This window comes from Peromyscus eremicus, chromosome 10, assembly GCF_949786415.1.
Source record: "Peromyscus eremicus chromosome 10, PerEre_H2_v1, whole genome shotgun sequence".
Lineage (NCBI taxonomy): Eukaryota > Metazoa > Chordata > Mammalia > Rodentia > Cricetidae > Peromyscus > Peromyscus eremicus.
The window spans coordinates 80,013,127-80,036,632 of record NC_081426.1 but is presented as its reverse complement, the minus strand read 5'-3'; the positions used below and the strand labels follow the sequence as shown (position 1 = coordinate 80,036,632).

The following is a 23,506-nucleotide window of genomic DNA, read 5'->3' as shown; positions in this document are numbered from 1 at the left end:
ATCTTATTAGTGAACAAAATGGAAATAATCCATGTCTTCATGAAGCTCCAAGCTATGTTATATCCAACAAAGCTTGCTCCTATGTAGAATTAGGGGTGACTTCAACATCAAGCTATCTCAAGACAAATGGTCAGTTTTCTGGTGTTGCTAGATGACAGGGATGGACTGGGGAAGTACATGGTTCTCAAGTCAATGGACGGGCTCCAGAAAATGAAACTATCTCCATGTGTTCAGTAGGAGATGAAGCAAGGAATGGAAATTACATGATGATGCAACATGCTCAAAGGAGCTCAGGCCTTAATTCTTAGGCTTTATCAGGTGTACTAGCTAGCAGTTGGATCAAAGATGCTTCCTCTGGCTGGGAATTCTTCGTCTTCCAGGTCAGATTCTGCTAGCTTGAGTTTGCTCAAGAAGTACACACCATGGAAGAAAAGACCAGCTGTCAGGGATGGGTTCACTTCAATTACATACAATAATGTCAAAGAGAAATAGATTACAGAAATCAAATGAGAGAAACATAGGATAACAGTTATGACCACAGTTGCTATAGGCAGATGAGATGGATGGGACTTTCATCATCATTATTCACGATATAAATACACAGCCTTTATTAACTTCAATTGCTTCATCTGAAAAAGATCGTCAGAATAATACTACCAACTTCACAGTGGTTTTCTTTATCAGAATTAAAAATGACTAACCATGAAAGTACTCAACATAATGTCTGGATGAATTATTATTGTTATTTTATGTTCCAGGAGGCCTCTTGACTGCAAAGACTACTCCAATAATTAGATTATCTACTGCCAAGACTTGGGGATGGATCTTTAATTCTAAGAAACAAAAATTTCAAAGTTCAGAAATCATATGGAACAGCTAAACAGAGACTATTTTGTTGGAAATTCCTAGGGTTGATGCGTCCAGGGCCTCAATAGTAGATGAAATTCATTGGTTAAGTTTTATGCAAATAGTGTTGACAATAACAGTTTGGGACAATAGCCTGGTAAAGGTTGGTCCTAGAGAGCAGTTCCAGTAGTATGTTAGAATATTATAACATCTCTTTATTCTAGGAGGCCACAAATCCCTGTAAAACCAGAGTATACTCAAGTCCAGCAGTTCTTACTAATATTTATTATTCCCCTAAACCTCACTCATGAAAATCTAAGCAAACAACTCAAATATCCTATACATTAAAGAGGTGGGACCGGTTATTTTAAAATACAAGTTACTCCTTTTTCTGTAATAGAGAAGGGACACTAATGAAAGCAGTCTGCAATTCCATGGTCCAAGTTCTCATAGGACGTATGTGTCCACCTGTGGGAGCCCCGCTGCACTGCAATCATTACTGGTACCAGGCAGAGAAAGGACAGCGTCTTGGGTCTTTTGTAAGTGGACTACCCTGCCAATCCAACATAGCAAACTGGATGTCATCACTGAGTCTACTTGTGGAGTTTCTAACTTGGCCCTTGTTATGTTTTGGATCTCAAATGTCTCCCATAGGCTTTTATGTATTTTTCACCTGGTTTCCAGCTGATAGCACTGTTTGGGAAGAGATGAGGCCTGTCTGATAGGGGATGAAACTCTGGGGAAGAACCTTTGGAGGTGATAACTTGGTCTTGATCCTGGTTAGTTGCCATGTTGGAAGGCACAACTGCACGGTCCTGCAGCCACAGACACAGATGACCCAGCAACCACGCCTTCCCAATTGTGATGGTCTGTATCCCTGAACCATGATGGAAGAAACTCTTCCTTCATGAAGTTCAAGAAAAGTAAATGATATGAACCATATGGGCCTGTATACTTGGGGACACAGATCAGAGCACAAGTTGGAAACTACCATGAGAGAAAATCCCCTCAAAAATGCTTAGAAATTATTTACGGTCTGTATCTATGTAAGAATCTATGTAAGAAATGATTTTTCAACTATATTTTAAATATGGGATATATAATACTTTCCAAAACTTGTTGAACTTTGATCACTGTGCTATTGAAATCATACCTCATCTTTTTTTTTCTTTTTTTTTTCTTTTTCTTTTTTTTTTTTTTTTTGAGACAGAGTTTCTCTACATAGCCCTGGCTGTCCTGGAACTCACTATGTAGACCAGCGAGGCCTCAAACTTACTGAGATCCACCTGCCTCTACTTCCCAAGTGCTGGAATTAAATGCACTCCCACACCTGGCTAAATAACTCAGTTTAAAATATGCTTCTACCCTCATAAAAAATTTCAAATCCAAATCACTATATTGTCTCCCAGCTGTTCTCTTGGGAAGTTATAAGATTATTTCAATGGTGTTGCTGTTTTTCCAGATAATTTTAAAATTCCTTTTATGATTTTATTATTAAATGGATGGATGTTTGCTGGATTATACATACTAACCATCAGACATTTGTCTGAAATATCCATGATTCTTACTTTAATTTAAATTTATTTTTTATTTTTCCCACTTCAAAAAGTGCTTATGTAGTCCTTGTAGAATATTTAGAAAAAATAAGAAAAAGGTGTTTTCTAATTCCTCTCTATAGAAATAAACTCTAATATCTGAAATATATGAAAACATCCTTACATGGTATATAAGTCTATTCACAGGTATGTGAACATATAATCTTTGACATTCTGATGTTTTGGGGTTTCTTTGAGATAAGGTCTCACTGTAAATTTCCAGGTTTGCCTCAAAGACATGATCCTCCTGTCTCAGCCTCCCAAGTGCTAAAATAATAGGCATGCACTATCACCCTCAGCTCACATTCTGTTTTGTTTGTGCTTTCACAGTTTTCCCACATCATTTGCTATTTTCCACAACAGTGACATTAATGATGTCAAAGTATAATGCTGAATGGATATCAAAAATAATTTTTTTTAAAATCCTGCAGTTTAGATTACTACCAACTTCTCTACAACAAACAATATCATAAAGGAATATTTGCAAACGTCTGGGGCTATTTACTTGGAATAAATTACTATGGACAGAATTGTCCTGTCAATGTGTATATAAAAATGTAAGGCTTTGGGGACATAACACCAAATTACCATCCAGAATGTAATATTGATTTACCAATTTCACTCTACCTAACATTCAAATGACTCTGGGTAATTTAAAAAGCTAAATCCATACTCAAAGGAAAAACAATTTGCTACCTCTGACAGAAGAATATAAAATAGCTAAATCTCATAAAACTGTCCTTCTGTGTGGCTTAGCAAACCACTGCATTTCTTGTTCTGTTCCGATTCTCATATTTCATACAGATTCTACATAAATGCATCACCCTTTAAAAATGACATTAATATTTATTCTCAGAATCATATCATTCAATGGCACAAAGCCAACCCTACATGGACAGACAGCAAACACAGAATTCTAACTGATCTGGAGCTCCTTCCAAGAGCGGAGTACTTGAACAGTAACAGCCCAGACAACCAAGGTCATTTTTCACAGTTGCTGTGTTTTGATCTAGGAATACTATTACTCTGAAGACATTTGGAAATCGAGCTTAGTAGACTTCCCAGTCTACTCTACTGGGTACACCCAGGCTTCTTTGCTGGTTTCTTCTCAACTCCTCCCATCTTTCCATAATGATTTTCTTCAATCAATACTTAAAAATTGATTTCTTCAGGAAAGACCACACTTCTAGAATCCAGAACCATCTATCCATCTGATACTTCCACTCAGAAGTACTTGTTAGAGGTATTTCAAAATTATGTCAAGTAATTAAGTGCTTAGCCTCCCCTAGTTCATGTTCCCCAGCCCAGCCTGCCTGACCACTGATATCCAAGCCTTCTCCTTCACTAATGTTCTCCATCTTAATAGATGGCAGCTTAATTTACCCTGTTGTTCAGGCTAAAAGAAATACCCTTTCAACCTACTAAGAATATCCTGTATTAACAATTATCTTGAAAACATACCTGGGATCATATTATGTAACCTCATATCGATTACCAATTTAGCATCTTACATGGTTTCTCTTCTTCACATCTGTCTGCCTTCAGTACCTCTGTCATGGATTGCCATGAATTTGGGGCAAATCTAGATAAATAGCAAGTTCAGGCCAACCTGAGCTATCACGTGAGTCAAAGCCATTACTGGCCTTGAGGTTGAATGAAGGGATCTGAGTACCAATGACGGCAGGCAGTGCTTGGAAAGAAACAGGAAACGCATTGTCCCCTAGAGCCTCCAGAGGGACATAGTCCTTCTAACCCCTTGATTTCCATTCTAGTGAGACCAATTTCACACATCGAGGATTCATATTTTAATTTGAACCTCCAGATCTGCCTCTTAGATCCAATGTTTTGTTGTTCCAAGCTACCATGTTTATGGTAATTTGATAAGATGATTTGGTAATTTTGATGAGATAATAAGGTAATTTGATAAGATAGCTATAAGAAACTAATAAGTGTTATGGATATGTACAAACACATATGCAGTATATATGTGTATATAATATGTATATAACACACACACACATATATATATATATATCAGAGTAATATGTATACATGTGTGCACATATATTGATTTTGGTAGAATCCCTGGATAAAGGTTGACTTGTTAAATGTGGCACTATTATAACATGGATGCAAAAGTTGCTAAGACAAATCCTAACAAATATAAGAATTATAGTTCTTAAAATTTATAAGAGATAAACAGCAACCCTATTAATGATGGTAAACCTCACTAAAAATCTCTGGCAGAGTTATAGCATTCTGTACAACATATTAATTTGTATTCCCCCTCTCTCTTAAGTCATACAATATCTAGCTGAGGAACTTTGGAAATCACTCCTAGGGATGTTTATGATTATGAAATTCATTTCTAAGATACAGAATCTAGTTTTAGCATTCATTACAGGGACATTGCTTCTCCCCAGATCACTTCCATATTCAATACTGAATACTCTATCACGGGAAGGTAGGTGGAGTGCTATGTGAAGCAGACTACTCAGGAGTTACCTGTACTAAAATTAACTGGGCAAAACTAAGAATAAGAGAGCATCTTAAAGATGTCAAGCCAACTAGCTGACAATAAGTCTAGGTTCTGTGCACAGGCATCGTCAGGACTGATTTGAAGGCAGTAAGAGTTGATCTCTTCGCACCCTTCTCACATTTCCAAACACATTTAGAAACAGAAAAGTATATTATTTCCTTTCATTGTTTTGTCTTTCAAAACAATGTTCTACAGGTCAACACCCTAATAAAAATAAAATCAGAAAATCATAGTTTGCAATTCTCTAATAGCTACTAGTGGTGATAACTAACCAGTACAGGTGCAAATATTCTCTAGAGAAAAAAAAATACACATATTACAGGATCTTATGCCCAATCCTGTAGATTCAGAGACCTCATATTTAGTTTGGATGGACACTTACATCTATGCATATAAATCCAGTACTAAGTGTCTCTGGGCTAACCTTCAAACTCTTTTGGATCTAAGTTTTCCCAATCTGAGAGAAAAAAAATGAAGATAACTTACAGAGAGCAAAACTTGTATTTTTAAAAATTGTTTTTTCATAGTACATGGGAATGCTGCAGCATGCACTACTGTAGTAACTTATGAAAGAGAAGCACATATAAATTAAGACTATAATGACCTTTGGGTAGTATGACTATTTTTGACATTTTTTCTATTTTTATTAGAAAAAATAAGCTGAAAAATACTTTCTATCTTCTGCAAAATTAATTAGACAATATCTCAATTCATCTAGAACACTACAAACATATTAAATATTTAAACTACCAAACTAAAGAAAAAAATTAAGTGGATGAGAAAGACAATTCCAATAGTCATATGCTGTTCTTTTATTCTCATGCAAAAACAACCTAATAAATCTATTAAAAATGTACTTTTTATGAAGGATGATACCATATTAATTATTGAGGGAGTCATAATCATAGAGACACCAACAGCGAGAAGCTAGTTAATTTACAGGGAAAAATAAATAAATTTGGTTCCTCGGAAGCCCCAGAGGACATTCAGTTTTCACTTTGCATGGACCGCAGCTGCTCTTAAATTAACTGGGGTGGGTGTGGGTGCTGTGAGCCTGCCGGGCCACTCTCAATCGATGGAGCTGCTCCAGAGAGACAAGTATGGCAGCAGCGGACGCCCTGTGGGCTCTCAGTAAATATTAATCTATGATGTCAAGTCATAATGAGAGTAGTGCTTGGAAGTTCTAAACAAAAGTGTAAAAAAGCATTTATTCTAGAAGGAAAAAAAAACACACTAGACAATTATGTACCTTTTGGCAGTCACAGGCACAAAAAAAAATATGGCATGATTATTTTGAAATTTGATCTCTCTAGCAGTCAATACTATAAAGCTTGTTTAAAAAAAGCATTAACATTACTCAGAGCGGTGATCTTAATTCAGTGCATTTTGATCCAATAATGCCTGCTATATTCCAAATTCAATAAAAGTCTGGTTCAGACTGGAGGGTTTAATTCTATAAGCTTCAAGTCAGGGAGATTTGGGAAATGGGAAGTAGGCAGGATCGTTTTTCAAGGTGGGGCTCACAGCCTGCCAGTAGAACGTTCCTAGGTAGGCCTAGAGAAGTGGTCCAGCGAGGAGACTGAGAATTTAAGTCACTAACAGAACACTTCCAGCCTGCCTCAAAACTGGGCAGTTGAACACAGAACCAAATAAGCACGTGCCAGAAACAAATAAGCAAACGAGATCCAAAACTATTATTCAATCTTGAGATTGAAACTGAAAAAAAAATCTTAGGCTGATCTAGAGAAAGATAACCAGAAGAATCATGATTTAGGAGACATATCAGAGGAAAAAATGGTGATTTTTTTTTAAGCTTCCCTGAGAAGTTGTGGAAAGAATGTCTTCCAACATTAGAAGTCTACTGTAGGAAAGGAAACCTCAACTTACCTGTGTAACTCCTAGGAGTAGGAGAAGACCCTGTGGACAACGGCTGTGGGAGGGGAAAAGCTGATTTCTGTCTGTGGGATGATGAGTTCTTGTTCCAGAGACTCTCAAGCAACATAAGACCACAGCTTTTCAGAAATGTAGAGACTCAGTCACATTAAAATCCACTAAAATCTAACTGCCCCAAATTCCCAACACTTTTCCTAAGGTCTCCTTGCATACTACTCAAATCAGTATTATTATAAGGGGTGCAGGTCTGATAAAGAAAGTTAATTTAATAATTTATATTAAAACACAAGAATTTAGCATTAAATGACTAATTTGTAACTAGACAACCTAGGAACAAGAAACTCCTGTTTTACTGCATACATCTGAATGCTGTTGACTTTCCTATGATGGACATGTTAGCTGAATGTGCTTCAAACCAAGAGGATAACATGGTCAGAGGGGATGACTTCTTCTATCTATAGCCTATCTCTGTGCCATCATAAGAAGTTTGCTCACAACATATCACTCTGAATTTTATTTTAATTGGGGCTCAATTTAAGTTAATTGCAACTTTTTTTGTAAGAGCTGAAGTATTTGTAGCAAGTGTAAAAATGTGTTAACAGGCTGAATTATATTTATAACCAAATGTCTCTTTGTCATTCTTCATGAAATAAATATGAAAAAAGTTAGACAAAAGCAAATTTGACTTTCAAAATGATTTTCCTAGGTATAAAATATCAAAAGAACTGGAAAAAGATCTAATACGTTCAGTGACAGAAAAATCATGTTTTTAATGAATGCCAATGATGTGATATGACTTGATATTTTAAACTATACAAATGTCACCCAGTTTTACTAACACCAGAATATACACCTATTATTTCTTACTCACTTTTAAATATGATAGTTGTTATACTTTGACAGTTTTTACCTTTCAACAAGAAAGTTCTAAGAGAAAAGAAAACAGAAGTGGAATGTCACCCACCTCTCAGAAAGAATTATTTACAAAATAAATACCTCTTACCTCTACACAGCCAACTTTAATAAAACAGTGACAGCCATACTGTCAACAAAGAATCATGGTTTCAAAATCTTAACTCCCCATGGAATCATAGGTTTTCCTGTCGTTTATGCACATAAAAACAAAATGTATTACCTAGCTAAAATTCTCATTGTGTTTTCATTGAAATTCTGGAATACTATACTTTGCTTTAATTCCTAATGCCACTGTTTCAAGACCCACCATCAGCATCCATAAAATGACATTAAATGTCATCTCACAGGAGACCTTTAGTATGAATGGAAATGACAAAAAAGTCATTCTTACTTGAAAGTACAAAAATTCAACTTACTTAACAATTTTATATATATATATATATATATATATATATATATATATATATATATATATATAGTGCCTACTATGTGTCAGGTTCTTGAATTACTCATGTTTGTGTCCTTCACCTAGTATAATGTAAAGTGCACATTAGCATAATCAACATTTTGTTCCATATGGGATGAATATGCTAATTAATAAGATACACAATAGTAGTTTGTTTAGGAAAGAGCACCAATGAACAGTTTGCACCATCTAAATATAATGTAGAAAGTAGTACAGCTGTTGATATTAGTTAGGGTTTAAGGGATTATTATTTGTATAACTGGGATATACATGTAAAAATAGCTAATGATTACTCCAGGTTTAGATTTTAAACTAATTCCTCTGGGGGTGTGAGATAATTAAGTGATTCCTGAAAGAAGGCATTCTCTTGCCTACTGCATATATGAGCCAGCCACATGGAGTGCAACCACATCAAAGGAACAACAGTTTTGCCTAAATCACAGTATCCGATGGCTTTCTAACTTTTCCGGTCATGATCCAGTCCCGCTGCCTCTTTAAGCTCCACTTTTCTTTTGTACCAAGTGTGCAGCAATAGCAGCATTGTTCCATGCAGGCAATCATTCACTTGTGTGGGACTATGGAAGAACATTCCTGTGGATGCCTTGAGCCATCTGCCACAGACAATCACACATTATGCTGTGATGTTCCTCCTAGACATTTGATGCTAAATGACTCTGACTTTGAAGCTGATCTAATAGACCAGTCACAGCACAGGTTGGAGGACTGATGTACCTCTTTGAGGAGAATGGGGGAACATTAAGCACCAGTGGAAATCTAGCATTCTAGCCATGTTCCATCAAGTGTCAGGGCCCTGCAGCAGTCCTGATTACGTAATCAGCCTAAGAAAGTTAATCTGTTTTATCCAAAGTACCTACACTGATGCACTGCCATTTGCTCCATGAGATACAGAAGGGAAATGAGTCACTGACCCTCCTCTAGTCAAAGGCAATGAAGACCACACTAAGGGAAATATAAGTGTTGGTGTAAAGGGAAAGGATTATGGTAGGATTATGGTAGAACAACCAAACAACCTATAATAAGTTTGATATGAAAAAGAAAAGCTTTGTTGCATGGCATGGAATGGGCATCGTAGTTTGACACACTAGTCCATTATCTACCCCTTTGTACAATGAGTTAGTTCCTTTCCATCTGGGTCTGGTCAGTAATGCTATATGCTGAAACAGAAAGAGATGGATGGAGGAGAAAGGGGGAGAGGAAAGGGTAGTCAGAGTAGAGGGGACAGTAGAGGTATGATATGATATATATGATAGATAGGTATATGACAGCCAGATAGATAGATAGATAGACAGATAGATCAGGGTATTGATTGCTCCAGCTGGCTCCTTGTCAGATGGCCTGATTGATTGAATCATCAAGCCTACATCCCCATCATTTCTTAAGATCCTTCTCTGCTCTTTTCCTTTGTTTTAGATTCCATCTATCACCCCTTTCCACATACTCTGGGCCAAGGATAGTAGCAATTTCATTGTCAATAGCACTAAGACACCACAGTGTCCTGTGTTTTCTTTAACCTCAACTTTGTAAATAATACCTTCATCAAATGATCCTAATTTGAGTTAATTATTTGATTCACACTGGGTCCCTGACACCTAGTATTATTGTAAGATTTTGACCATGAGTGGCTAGGAGGATAGGTTTCGTTACTAGTTGTGGTAACACATAAGGGAAGAGAGTAAGTTCAATTATAGAAATAAAGTAAACTATGTTCTGAATTAGCTGTATGATACTTGTAAATCAACCACAGGGAGAGACTCACAGCAGCTGCAAAAGAAAGCCTGACCTGAACAATGAGATAATCATCATTGGGTGGAAGTCTGTAAGATTTAATCATTGCTATAAGGACTTGTAGGGTACAGAGAATTTATTTCATTTAGGAGATGAAGCCTCAAAGCTCCACTTAAAAATACAAAAATACTAGCACTTAAAACAACATTAATTACTGTCTAGCTGAGCTCTCCCTTGGTAGATGAGGTAACTAAGCCTGCAGTTAGGCATCAGAGGGGCACACTGTTAGTTAATGATAGTGCTGGCATGAGAATCTACCTGGACTCCTATATGTATACTCTTCTCATAATATACAGCATTTATTGCTATTTGAGTGACTTCCACAAGTCAGCAAATACTGAGCACCTAGTGTAAAGTTGATATAAAGGACAAAATAAAATTTTAATTATTTTCAAACAGTTCATAGAATTAACTAACAAGGCATCCAAACATATAGGAATGAAACATCTATTGTCTGTTAAGCACATAAGTTTTCATTGTTAATATGCAAGGTCAGCAGTATGTTTTCATACATTCATTCGTATGTTTCTACCCACAGAGGCCATCTACCTAGATGACAGCTTGAATTAAGCACATTTAAACAAGTGAGAGATAAACACTGTTATTATTCATTTATGAATATGCACGCATTATGTTTGTGTTATTATTTACATGTATTGTATAAGATGCACGTAAACAAAGACAGCAAAACAATTGAAAACCATCTCAATAGAAATCCTAACTACAATGCTATCACTTTCCTATTTTCTCAAATTTTCCTACTTTCTCAGTTGCATTTATCAATAGCAAAAAATTAACTTATTAAAAATTGGGCTTATGTAGTAGAATTTTTAAAAGTCTAAATTTGGGAGCTACTATTTCAAGGTAAAAGTGACGGTTATATGTACAGTTAAGATGATCACTACCGGGCTGTGATGTAGTAGGTAGCTGTTCCAGCTTTGACCTGGAAGTACTAACCCTAGTGAGGCTTCTGGTAACTGCTACGCTTACCTATACCCACCCCTGGGGCGGGGCTGAGACAAGAGCCTTTAAGACCCAAGATTCATATGTGCAGGCCCTCTTGGTTCCTCAAGATCTTGGATGCTGGGTGGTAGACTGAACAGAGTTCTCCAGAGAACCCCGCTGGACTATACCACACCTCTCCCAGATCCTATAATCAACCCCTTTACTAGCTGTAAGTTACGCCAAAATAAACCTCCTTTTTTACCTACATGGAGTTGCCTTGTTAATCCCCACAATACTGTGAGGTAAAGCAAGATGGTGGGACATGACTTTTTGATGCTCTTCCTCCCATAGAAATATCAGATTGAACAATTACCTACCTCAGAAATAACTTCACCAGGCCTAAGAAAGGCAGATGAGTGATTACACAGCACATCTGTATAGACTGCAGGTAAGTTGAGATACAAAGAAGAGGTTAAGAAAGAAAATCCTATGCTACACACATCACCCTCTCTCCAACCCCAGGCAATGCAACTTAGAGACAGATGCCCTCTGCTTAGAGACAGGATAGGGAATGAGTCTACAGACACAAATGCTAGACACACTCCAGGAAAATCAGTGTGAGGACCAGATGAGCTCCCATCACCTTAGTCTCCAGGTGGGTACAGAGGACTGCACAAAGTTAGTCTGGTCCAGTAGCCCAAGATTCTATACCTTCCCTGCAACTCAGTCTCTTATGCACTCCACACCAGACTAGCCTCAGAGCCTTAGGGTACAAACTCCCTGTAATACCAGGTCAGAGACAATGGACTCAGCCCCTATAATGTCTTGGCCTCTAGGCCTACTCAGCACCAGGCCAGCCTTTGTGTCCCCAGACTATAGGCTAAGTAAGTCCCAGTCCATACCAGAACCAAAAAGTCTCCACATAGGAAAGGAAGTTAAGATACAGACAATGTGCCCTTATTGACAGAAAACCCTAGAAATGTCACTAAAATAATACAAAAACCTAGGGCTGATTAAATTCAGTAAAATTAAAGACATAAAATCAATACACAAAACCAATGGTATTTCTACATACTACTACAAACTCTCCAAAAGAAAAATCAAATTCACAGGGCCCCACACTTAGATGAAGGTCTAGAGGTAGACAATGGTTGTTGAAGTGGGAAGGATCAGTTTTCTTCAGAGATGAGCTCCCTGATAGGTTGTGCAGTCATAAATGGACAGTCCTAAACACATGTACATATAGGCAAGACTATTTTTATTCTGTAGGGTATGTGCTGTATGTATGTATGTGTGTGTGTGTATGTAAAACATAACAATAATTGTAGAAGAGGTCATGAACTCAAGAGGGGATTGTTTGGGGGAGACATAGAAGGAACTGTAAATGAAGAGGAAGGGGTAGAAATGATTTAAAGACAATGTACCCATGTATGAAATTCTCAAAAAATTAAAATTATAAAGGGAAAACAATCCTATTTGTAATGGCTACAAAATAATAAAATACTGAGTAATAAATTTAACCAAGATGAATTATATATACTCTTAGACCTATAAAGTATAAAAAATTAATGAAAGAAATTGATTAAAAACACAAATAAATGAAAAGATATCTCATATTCATGGACTAGAAGAATAAACAACGTTAAAATGCCTGCAGTATTCACAGAAATATAATGCAATGCTTATAAAAATCCCAATAACATTTTTTCAGAGAAATAAATCCTAGAATCTGTGTGGAAGCACATAGCACCCCAAATAGCCAAAGTAATCTTGAGCAAAGAAGAATGAAATACCTGGCTTCTAAATAAGCTACAAAGATATCTAGATAGATATCTAGATCGATAGATAGATCGATAGATAGATATCTAGACAGATAGATAAATAGATAGACAGATAGATATCTAGATAGATAGATATCTAGATAGATGGATATCTAGATAGATATCTAGATAGATAGATAGATAGATAGATAGATAGATAGATAGATAGATAGATAGATAGATATCTAGATAGATAGATAGATAGATAGATAGATAGATAGATAGATAGATAGATAGATAGACAGATATCTAGATAGATAGACAGACAGACAGATAGGTAGGTAGGTAGGTAGGTAGGTAGGTAGGTAGGTAGGTAGGTAGGTGGATGGATAGATAGATAGATAGATAGATAGATAGATAGATAGATAGATAGACAGACAGATAGATAGACAGATATCTAGATAGATAGATAGATGGATATCTAGATAGATAGATAGATAGATAGATAGATAGATAGATAGATAGATAGATAGATAGATAGAGATGTGTGTATAGCATTTAATATATAATATATGTGTATTGATTGTATAGTGTAATAGAATAGCATATAGGCTAGTGGAACAGAATCAGATCCCAGAAATAAAAGTACCCGTCAAGAGTCAGTTGATTTTCAACAAAGGTGCCAAGAATATACAATGGGGAGAAAATAAAACTCTTCAATGATCAGTGGTAGGAAAACTGGATATTCGTATGCAGAAGAATGAAAATAGACCATTACCTCACACATTCAAAAGTCAACTCAAAACTAATTACTTAACTGTATAGCCTGAAACCATAAATATTTTAGAAGAAAAAAGAACAAAAGGTGTTATGCTGAACTTGACAAAGATTATTCTCAAATAGAAAAAAAATAACATCATAAATTTATTGCAAGAGCTGACTCCAAAAAACACAGAAAAAAATGATAAATTGACAAATCATACTACATCAAACTAAAATGTTTCATCAGCAAGAGGAGCAATTAGCAGAGAAAGAAGGCAAGTACAAAGTGTGTAAACATATTTACCAACCACTCACTGGATGAGAGGGTAATGTCATGAATGTATAAGGAACTCAAGTGTAAAACACATATAGTCCACTTAAAATGCATAGCACACTTAACAAGCATATCTTAAAAGGCTTATAGGCCAAGAGATATGTGAAAAAATGCTCAATGATACTGTCTAAGAAACGCAAATTCAATCTACAATGAGTTGTGAACTCACCTATGTTAAAGATCACCACTATCAAGAAGACAAGAGATAACAAGGTTTGACACAGATTTGGAGAAAAGGGAACCCTTACATTGTATCATTGGGAATGTAATTTTGTTTAGCTGTTACAGATAATGGGAGGCAGTTACCCCAAAGAATTAAGAGAACTGTCATATGATCCAACAGTCCCATTCATTATTCAAGGTACAATGAGAGAAAATAAAATGAGTGTGCCACGGCCTGTGTATACTTCCCTATATCGCAGCACCATTCACAATTTAGGTAGTATCACCCTACCTAATGTCAGCCTCAGATGAATGAATGAAAAAATAATAAATATATACTATTTTCATTTTCAACATTATTACATAACTATACATGTAATTGGAATACTATTTGGGATTTTAAAAGAAGGAAATCCTACCATTTGAAGCAAAATAGAGGAACCTGGAAGGCATTTTTAAAAGTAATATAAGCCAGCTATAGAAGACAAATACTGCATGATTTCATTTACGTGTAGAAACTTAGAAAGTGAGGCTCATAGACCAAGATGGTAAGGAGCAAGGGAAAAGAGAGGATGTTGGTCAAAGCATGCAAAATCCATTACAACTATGGAGTAGGTTTTTGGGATCAATTCTATACATGCTGATTACAGCTCATATATGTTGTATATTTCAAATTTGCCAAGAGGAGATTTTGTTTTCATTGCAGAAATGATTTAACCATATGAAATTACAGATAGATTAAGTAGCTTAATATCATCATGCTATGACATAAATATATACTAAAATATCACATTGTGTTCCACAAATGCATATAATTGTTCCTTGTCAATTAAAATAAAAAGTAGACAAGATAGTTGGTTTCCATCTGAAGTTTGACACAAGTCTGTTTTACAAATTGCAACAAAGAAGAGCTTTACAAACTTTCACAGTTCTACTAACGATGCTCAAAACATATCAGACTTTGAAAGGAAGTCATGATCTGTAAAAAATGCAACAAAAACAACAAACAAAACCCAAGATCCCATGAACTGGTAACAACAGAGGACAAACCACAGTCTAGAAGAAATTGTCCTTAAACATTTGACCCAGGAATCTGTTCTGTACATAACTCATCCACTGAAGTAGTAGTCAGGTTAAGCACATCTCCTGGGTGTGTGCTGGGACCTCAATGTCAAATGCACAGGAATGACCTAATCCTCAGGAGTGAAACAGGGAAGCCTTAAACTGTAAAAAGTGGGAAAGAGGAGACTGTTTGCAGAGCCAGGTTCTAGGTAACGCCGTGTGTGTGTGTGTGTGTGTGTGTGTGTGTGTGTGTGTGTGTGTGTTATCACACTGTGCGCTAAACAAAGAATGGCACTGAGCCTGCCAAACTCCAGTAAAGAAAGTCTGTTTTAATCAGATTAAACTGAACCCTTCGCCCATTTCTCTTTATGGAACATGTTCATTCCTTGGGCCATCTACTTTTAGACACCTCATTATTAACTCTTCCCTTTATTCTCCATTTTGTGAGAAGAAATCAGAACGTCCACAGTTTTCTAGGTGAAAGTGAATATACTAAATTTCATTTTCTAGGGACTAGAAAGGGGCTTCTGTCTACTGAAGTTCTATATCAACCATAATGAAGCCGTTTCATGAGAGAAACAGGTCACTGATATAAATCACGTTTAAAGCAGATTACCTAGAAACATTGACCTCTTAAACACTACAAACTGAACTGTAAAGCAAAAGTATCTTGGTCTCATTTCCTATCTTTAAACATGATATTTAATAGCTAACATTGGTCTAGCCTCTCAAGGGACTTCAGCTTTGAATTTAAGTTTACTCAAGCACACTGGGAGGGCAGAGGAAATGTATGCAACCCAGTTACATTCTAGGTACTACAGCATTCAGTATTATGGGAAGGAAAAATTTGCTCAAATAGTGAAATCTTACACCAATCCTAGGGTACAGCATTGTTTTAGTTTAGGCCCACAGACTGCATTCAAATATTAATGTATAGTCAATGTTTGAAAAATTCTATGAATTTCTATACATGTATAGTCGATGATTGAGAAATTATACACCATTAAAATCCCTGATCGATAGGAAAAAGTTTTGCTTATATATTTAAACATCATGGATTTAAAGGGTCCTTTTCTTCAGTCACATGCATTTAGATGGAACACAACACATTCCTCCAGTCCCCCACATTAACAAATACTATAGCCAGAACTTACAATGGGATTATAAAAGCAAATCTTGGGAAGGTTTCTTGGAGCAGGGCTACAATTATGTTAAATGTGCATTCACATGAACAAAGACCAGAATGTATTATTTAAATGTACAAAGTAATATTGGACGAGTTGAACTGCAGGTGCCTTTTTCATTTTGTAAAAGTGCATTAATGGTGAGACAGGGCAGATCCAATGAAAATTCTTTAAATCCCAGGTACTTACCGTCGTTGGAAAATAACGACTAGTTTTGAATTTTTTCATAGCCATTGAAGAGGTGTAAGTGCCCAGGAAGAGGATGAAGGACATGAGTGTGATATCAGGAACAAAATCACAGTTGTTTCCCACAAGCTTTCCTCCATACTTCAAGCACTCCTTCTTTGACAGATAGGCCCAGTCAAAGGTAGCATTACGGTACTAAAAATAAAACAAGGATTTTTTTTTTTTTAAAAAAAAAGAGAATATTGACACATCTGAAGCAGCTTTCCATACTTGATTGGATCTAGATGGACTGCACCAGAACCACTATACACCAATCTGAAGATGACCACTGGAGGACGTAGTACCCTGACAAGGCCTTACTAGAGTGACAGGGGATAAAGAAGCCAGCGATCAGGAAGGGCACAATGAGAGGGATCATGCAGTGTGTTATGCAGTTTGCTCTTCCCTCTTACAACCAGCCATTTGTTTTACAGTCACAAACTACAAAGTGCTTCTTTCCTGCCAGCCTTCCTGTGGGTCAAATGAGACACATTAATATCCTAAATCTCAAAATGTGAGAATTCAGAAACACCTTAATTGTTCACAAAGTACTTACTTGTATGTACCTGGGTCCATCCTTATGGTACTATCAATACTCTAAAAGGTAACTAACACACAAGTAGGTAGCTCACCTCACCTACCTTACAGTACTACCAATACTCTAAAAGGTAACTAACCCACAGTAGGCTATTTCTTATCATAATAAGTGCATCCTAGTGACTGATGAAATGATACTATCAAAGTGTTCATGGTCCCAGACTTCTCAGCGGCAAACCTAATACAACATAGCTTTCTTCTTGTTGACTACAGGTCAGCACTTGGAACACACGGGAGTGGAGTGGAATGGCTGTGATACCTCTGCACCCCTTCGGCTGTGTGAGAGATCTCCAGTCCTGTGTTCCTGTGATCTCAAGCACACCTCTAAGCAATTTCAATAGGTTTCTCACCCTTAGTATTCAACAGTGCATGGGGAACGCTCCTCCTATGTTTGATGGTTTTCTGTGATAAAGTTACTTGGTGGTCCATTCCCTTATGTAAAAGAATCTCTGTGCAACTATTTCTTGTATCTGAGCCTTATTCAATAATTACCCTTTAAGTATGCTGGTTTTGCTGTACAAAGAGCATGGGTTCATACTGTGGTAGCAATGGCTGTTTCCTAGACTTATATTCCCAGAACCATCTCTGCCTAAATAAAAGTCAACGTGATTAGTGGAAATGATTGCGTATCTCATCTGAGAAAGTTTCTAACTACCTTATAACTTGTATCTTCTTGGGTTCCAGGCTAAGAGGACACTGTATAATAATGAGAGTTACTTGGAAATACCTTACAAAAAAGTGTGGCATGATAAATTTCTGTTGTCCTTTAAAGGAAAGAATTCCATGTCACATCAAATAAATCAACATCTTTTACCATTGTAGGAATTCTCTTGATATCAGTGGTCCAGTCAGGCCAGAAAGGGAGGAGGTTTTCATAGAACTCAAAAGGGCAAAATGCCTGTCCAAGGTATAAAAATCAACTCTAGATTTTCACTTGAAATATTTTCCCGTTACCTCCAGTTGTAAACAGTTGAACTGCAGAACTGCTTTTATCGAACTCTGCAAGGTGATTAATCATGTCTTGTGTTGTTTTTTTAGATTTCCGCATATGGATGCTTTCAGGAGAATAGAGCTAACGTTTAGAGGTCATAATTGGTAGCATATTTCTTTGCTTTAAAAATCAGCAAAACTGTGGCCTAATTTCACATCAGCAATGTAACATCAGCAGAGTCCTTCTCTGTAGCTGGAATTCCCCCAGGGATGTAAGATACACTGGAATGACCCCAACAGGAATTTTTATCCATTTTCTAACAAACACTCAGGTTCAGGGGAAAACGGCACAGATACAGATGCCAAGATGGGTAGCTTAACTTCCATCCATCAGTTCAAAATGGCAATGCCAATGTTTTAAAAGTGCCAGATGAATCTGTTATTGTTATCTGAAAAAAATAACCTCCAAATCCCATCTACAACTAACGTCTCACATATAAACCTTTAGGCAACTGGCATATATCTTAACGTAGGTAATTTTCCAAAATAAAAAGTTTATGGCTTTCATAAAACCTCAAGTGTAGCTGACAATTAGTTCAACTTAAAGACCACAGAAAACACATCTATATGATTTGTGTTATTTCCATTATTTCATATAAGCTAATGTTAAGTGAAGGTTAATTCCTTAAGACTTCAGATAGAATCTATATCATGAAGAAATGCATCTGGAGCCACGACTACTACCTGAGTTCAAGTCCCCAGTGTCTGCTGTGGGTTAATTCAGGAGACTTGGATCACACTGCCACTGTCTTTTATCTCTTTTTAGGTGTTTCTCACATCTATGATTTTCATCATTATTTCTTATGCAAAATACTCTCTGGTCTTTAGGAATAGGACAAATGAGAACATCATCTCAGAAATCTCTGACTGTTAGAATTCTCACATCACCTCTTTTTTTCTTAAGATGCTTATAATTTTGCATAGCAGTTATATTGCAGCCCACCCTCAATGGTTAGTGAATCTGGAAATCCTTGGAAAGATGTCTAGTGGATGTAGGAGTGATGTCAAGATTGGAGACATCAACGGCAAAGAGCTGACCTTGGAGTAATGGCTCAAATACCACTACAAATGTACTGAATGAAAACGTGTAGAGCACCCAGTGTGTCCATGAGGGAGGTAAGACACCACAGAAGGCAATGGGTAGAGTGCAGTGACAGGCAAAAACAGCACAATGGGCTGAGAAATGAGCGGGAGCGAAAAGCTTCAATGGCAATTTCAGACTTTTTAAAATAAAATACAGTGGCAAAGGATATTCGAGAACACCAGAGCACTGCACTGTTTTTAATATGAGTTTCTCAGGGATAGCAAACACAAAAATCTGTTCCTGGGGGATGAGACAATACAAACCACCCAAACTCAACTACTTGTGGAGAAGAAGAGGAAAAAGGGGTAGTAAGAAAATCAAGAATGGGGGGAAAAGACAAGAGACAGACACAGATACTGACTTTGAACTGGGCAAAATCTACAAATGATAAATTGTACAGCCAAAGGATCAATAGGACTGTGTACACAACAGTACGAGAGATAGAGATAGAGATAGAGATAGAGATAGAGATAGAGAGAGAGAGAGAGAGAGAGAGAGAGAGAGAGAAGAGAAGAGAAGAGAAGAGAAGAGAAGAGAAGAGAAGAGAAGAGAAGAGAAGAGAAGAGAAGAGAAGAGAAGAAAAGAACAGGGTTCAGTGTAGGGTATGGCAGGCACCAGAGAGGTCCTGTTAACTGAATGAATAAAGTCCTTCATCAGGCCTGGAGTATATGAGATAGTCAAAGAACTGTGTCAGTCCTCTGTGCAGAGGATAAAGTTAAAGTAAACATTCAGTTTTAAATGACCAGGCAAAATACAAGATGCTCAGTTAACACTCAACCTTAACAATGACTATTTTTAGTGTAAGCATGTCCTATGCAATATTCAGAACATATTCACACTAAAATTACTTAATATTCACCTGATATTCAAATATAATTGAATATTCCATATTTTGGTTCTTAAATCTGGCAATGCTATTTCATTTAGTTATAGGATATTTTGAATAACAAGAGCAAGTAAAAAAAATTTTAAAAAAATTTCCACAGGGAAACCAAGAATGCAGTGAACCCAAATACATGAATGAATTAATATAAGTTTTAAGGGAGTAAAAAAGATGAAAGAAACAGCAACAATGTTCACAAGTTTCCTTAGAGAAATCAAATGTTTGCTTGGAAATTACTTAATAATATAAGGTGGTAAAAAAAAAAAAAACTGTGTAAGTGCATGGTTACGAGAGCAGAGGAGGAACTCAGTTATCACACTGAGTACAGAGAGGACGAAATTTACACCGGGCCCCGAGAGCAGGACTGGTCTTAAAGCCCTCTCCTCCTTCAAAGGTAGTAAGAAAAGCAGGAAGCAAAGCTAAGAAATAACAGGGAATGAAACCAACGGATGAGGAAAATGAGCGGCAGACTTTGGTGTGCATTTCTTTATGTCCTGGCAGACACATGGGAGAAAAGTTAGACACTATGAGCAGAGATGCTCACATGGAGACACACAGAGCCCTGCTTTAAGAGCATATGAGTGCTCACCATGGAGGAGCCCGTGACCAGTGGTCAAATGGGGTTAACTACAGTGTGTAAAGGGGTAGCGAGGACAAAGGTTTATAGAGAGAACCAAGCAGCTGAGGATTTTGAGAAAACAATCTCCTGGAAAGTAACATCAAATCATTTTTCTGCATCTCATTTTCAAGAGAAAATTATCCTGCTTATACTAAGTGGATTTGACCACAATTCTTAAAAATACAAGGATTTTCTTAAAAAATAAAGTTCCATACTATTTCCTCCCAAAAAAAAGTAGGAAACATAAAACAGAATAGACAAGTTGTGGGCAATCGTTGAGCCTCGGTGACAGACATGTGGCAGTCCATTTTTCTCTTTGACTTCAGTTCAGTACGTATCTGAAGTTTTCTATAACATATTTTAAGGTAGAAACATGTGTATCTTTAAACGTATTTAAGGACAGGATAGTTTTTACATCTGACTTCCTCAAAGGGAAAAAAACTACAAGGATGCCATGTATAAGATTAGTATGACCTTCTGATGCCCATGAAAATGAATGTTAACTCCTTGGCTCACCCTGAAGGTACATCAGATCAAACCACTATGCTTCTACATCAGACTGTTTAGTAAAATAATGTGACTGCAATAGTTCCTAGTCCTACGATGAACAGAATCTCCAGTACAGACATTGTGAATTCCACTGGGTAGTGTAACAAAGCAAAGAGTAAATAAATAATAAAAGTCTAATTCTTACCCTTCAACACAACCGACTGGTAAAATATGTGCTCTTTTAGGTATGACTGACAGGGACACTATATAATATATATATATATATATATATATATATATATATATATATATATATATATATATAATTAAACAGGAGCTTCAGGGAGTAACTGATCTCACTTAGGGCTTTTCCCACCATGGACAAGCTATATTTGTATAATCTCCAATCTTTCTTTATCATGTATACTATATATTTGAGCTACAGTTCTTTGCACTCTCATGAAATACGGAAATATAATGCTTATTCTCCTTGTGACTATGATTTTATTTCTGAAAAGTTGTGGTTATTACTCTGAGACAAACATGCAAAGCAAGCTAGGTAACTTGTAAAATCAGAGAGTTTAAAATCCACCAGAGATGAGGATGTAAAGACATTTAAATAAACTGAACTCTGAAATGTTACAAGTCCTTCATCGTAAAAGACACCCACTGAGGAGCAAATGCTGTGTTCAGTGTCTTCTGAAGGACCAAGGCATCTGCCCTCTGAAGGCCAGGATGATCTTTCTTCTCTCAAAGAGCTGGGAAGTAAACAAAACTATCCCATAGGGCCTCCTGGGACACAGGAAATGGTTTATGTCTTGACTTTTATGTGACATGGAGGATGCCACTGTAAACTCACTTAAATGAGCATGTCAGAACTGTGTGTTCAAGGGATGCCTCAAATAAACTTAAAATAAGGAGAGAGAGGGAGAGAGAAGAATCTTGTGTAAGGAGCAAATATCAAGCAATTCATTCAGTCATCTCTCGGGGATACTGATGTTGGATTTTGACACTGGGGCTAGAAGCTGGAAGGCATCAGATCCCATCTCATTCAGATATACTGTGCCACCAGCTCCAGCTCCTTTCAAAGCCTTTCTTCAGTGATCATGTAAAGAATTTGTTTGCAAGGGAAAGAGAAATAACCAGCAAAGTACCAACAGGAAAGGTGGCAGAGACGAGGATAAAATAATTCCAGCAATAAATGAAAACACTGGAAACACTGCCTTATCCTCAGGGAAGCGTGCCTGGCAGTTCCCATCTCAAGGCTGGAATGCCCCTCTTCCTTGCTCCTTCCCCTGAATCATGCCTACTGCACAGCAGGACAGCTTGTCTTCATGCCAATGAGGAGGAAGGGGAGAGGCTTTACCTCCTCTAACACCTGGAACCGTGGGAGAGGAAGACTCATGGGCTAGGGGCCGCATGTCACCTTTACTGCACCTTCTCTCATATCTTAGTTACAGACCAAAGGGAAAGAAGACAATTCAGTCCTGATGACCCTGTGTCTCAGGAGAAGTCCAGGGAAGCAGAGCCAGCATGTCACAGCACACAGAACTTGTGACTCTCAGAAGTAATGGCTTCTGATTCTTGTCCACTAATCATCACGGTTACTGAGGGGACACAGGCCAGTGGGGATCAGAATATCTGAGGACAGGAACACTGGCTACAAGCAGCTGCTCTGCCCAGGGCTGGCTAGCTGCTGAATTGGCCCCTTGGGGTACCCGTGAGGCTAAGAAGCAATGTGAAGTCAAACGTCTTTAAAATTTTTATTTCAAATGAACTTAGGGTTTTATTGGCTTCTTTTTAGAGCACAAAAAGAATTTTAACTAAAATTCTTTAAAACCTAGAAGGAAGCATTTCCTCCTCTATTTTTAGACAAGTTCTTTTGGGTTAACTGGCAAAGAAACTAAAATTTGAATTCTTCTATAGTGATTTTCAACATGTAGAGATATTCTTACACATAAACACACACATACACAGACACACACATTCACAAACATCCATACACAGGATGAAACACAAGAGAAGACATAAGGTTTGAAAAAAAGTCAGAGAAAATTCTCGAGGTAAGGGATGAAGTCAAGAAAGCCCGAGAATACAAAAACAAGAGAGAAACAGCATCATGTGAGAACCACCCAGGAAGGACACAGACAGCATCTCTGAAAGGGATGCTGTGGGCACCGTCTACACAATATCTGCAGAAGTGTTCTGGTCTCCTGAGAGATGGGCACTCTCTCAATACAAGGTATTCTGTTTTCTGTCTTTGTAACTGGGAGATTGATATTCTTTGGTCGGCGTCCATATTTGGCAAGCAAGGAACAATCAGAAGCCTGAAGCAGCACTTTCCCTATTT

General features: G+C 37.1%; 1 protein-coding gene across 1 annotated transcript in view; it reads right to left on the bottom strand.

Annotated features, from left to right (window-relative positions):
• Positions 1–23,506, bottom strand: part of Slc4a4 (solute carrier family 4 member 4) — a 291,869-nt gene that overhangs the window by 35,818 nt on the left and 232,545 nt on the right. The window contains exon 15 of the mRNA XM_059274644.1: positions 16,459–16,650. Within this exon, the coding sequence (XP_059130627.1) occupies positions 16,459–16,650 (192 nt within the window). The remainder of the gene's footprint in view (positions 1–16,458; positions 16,651–23,506) is intronic.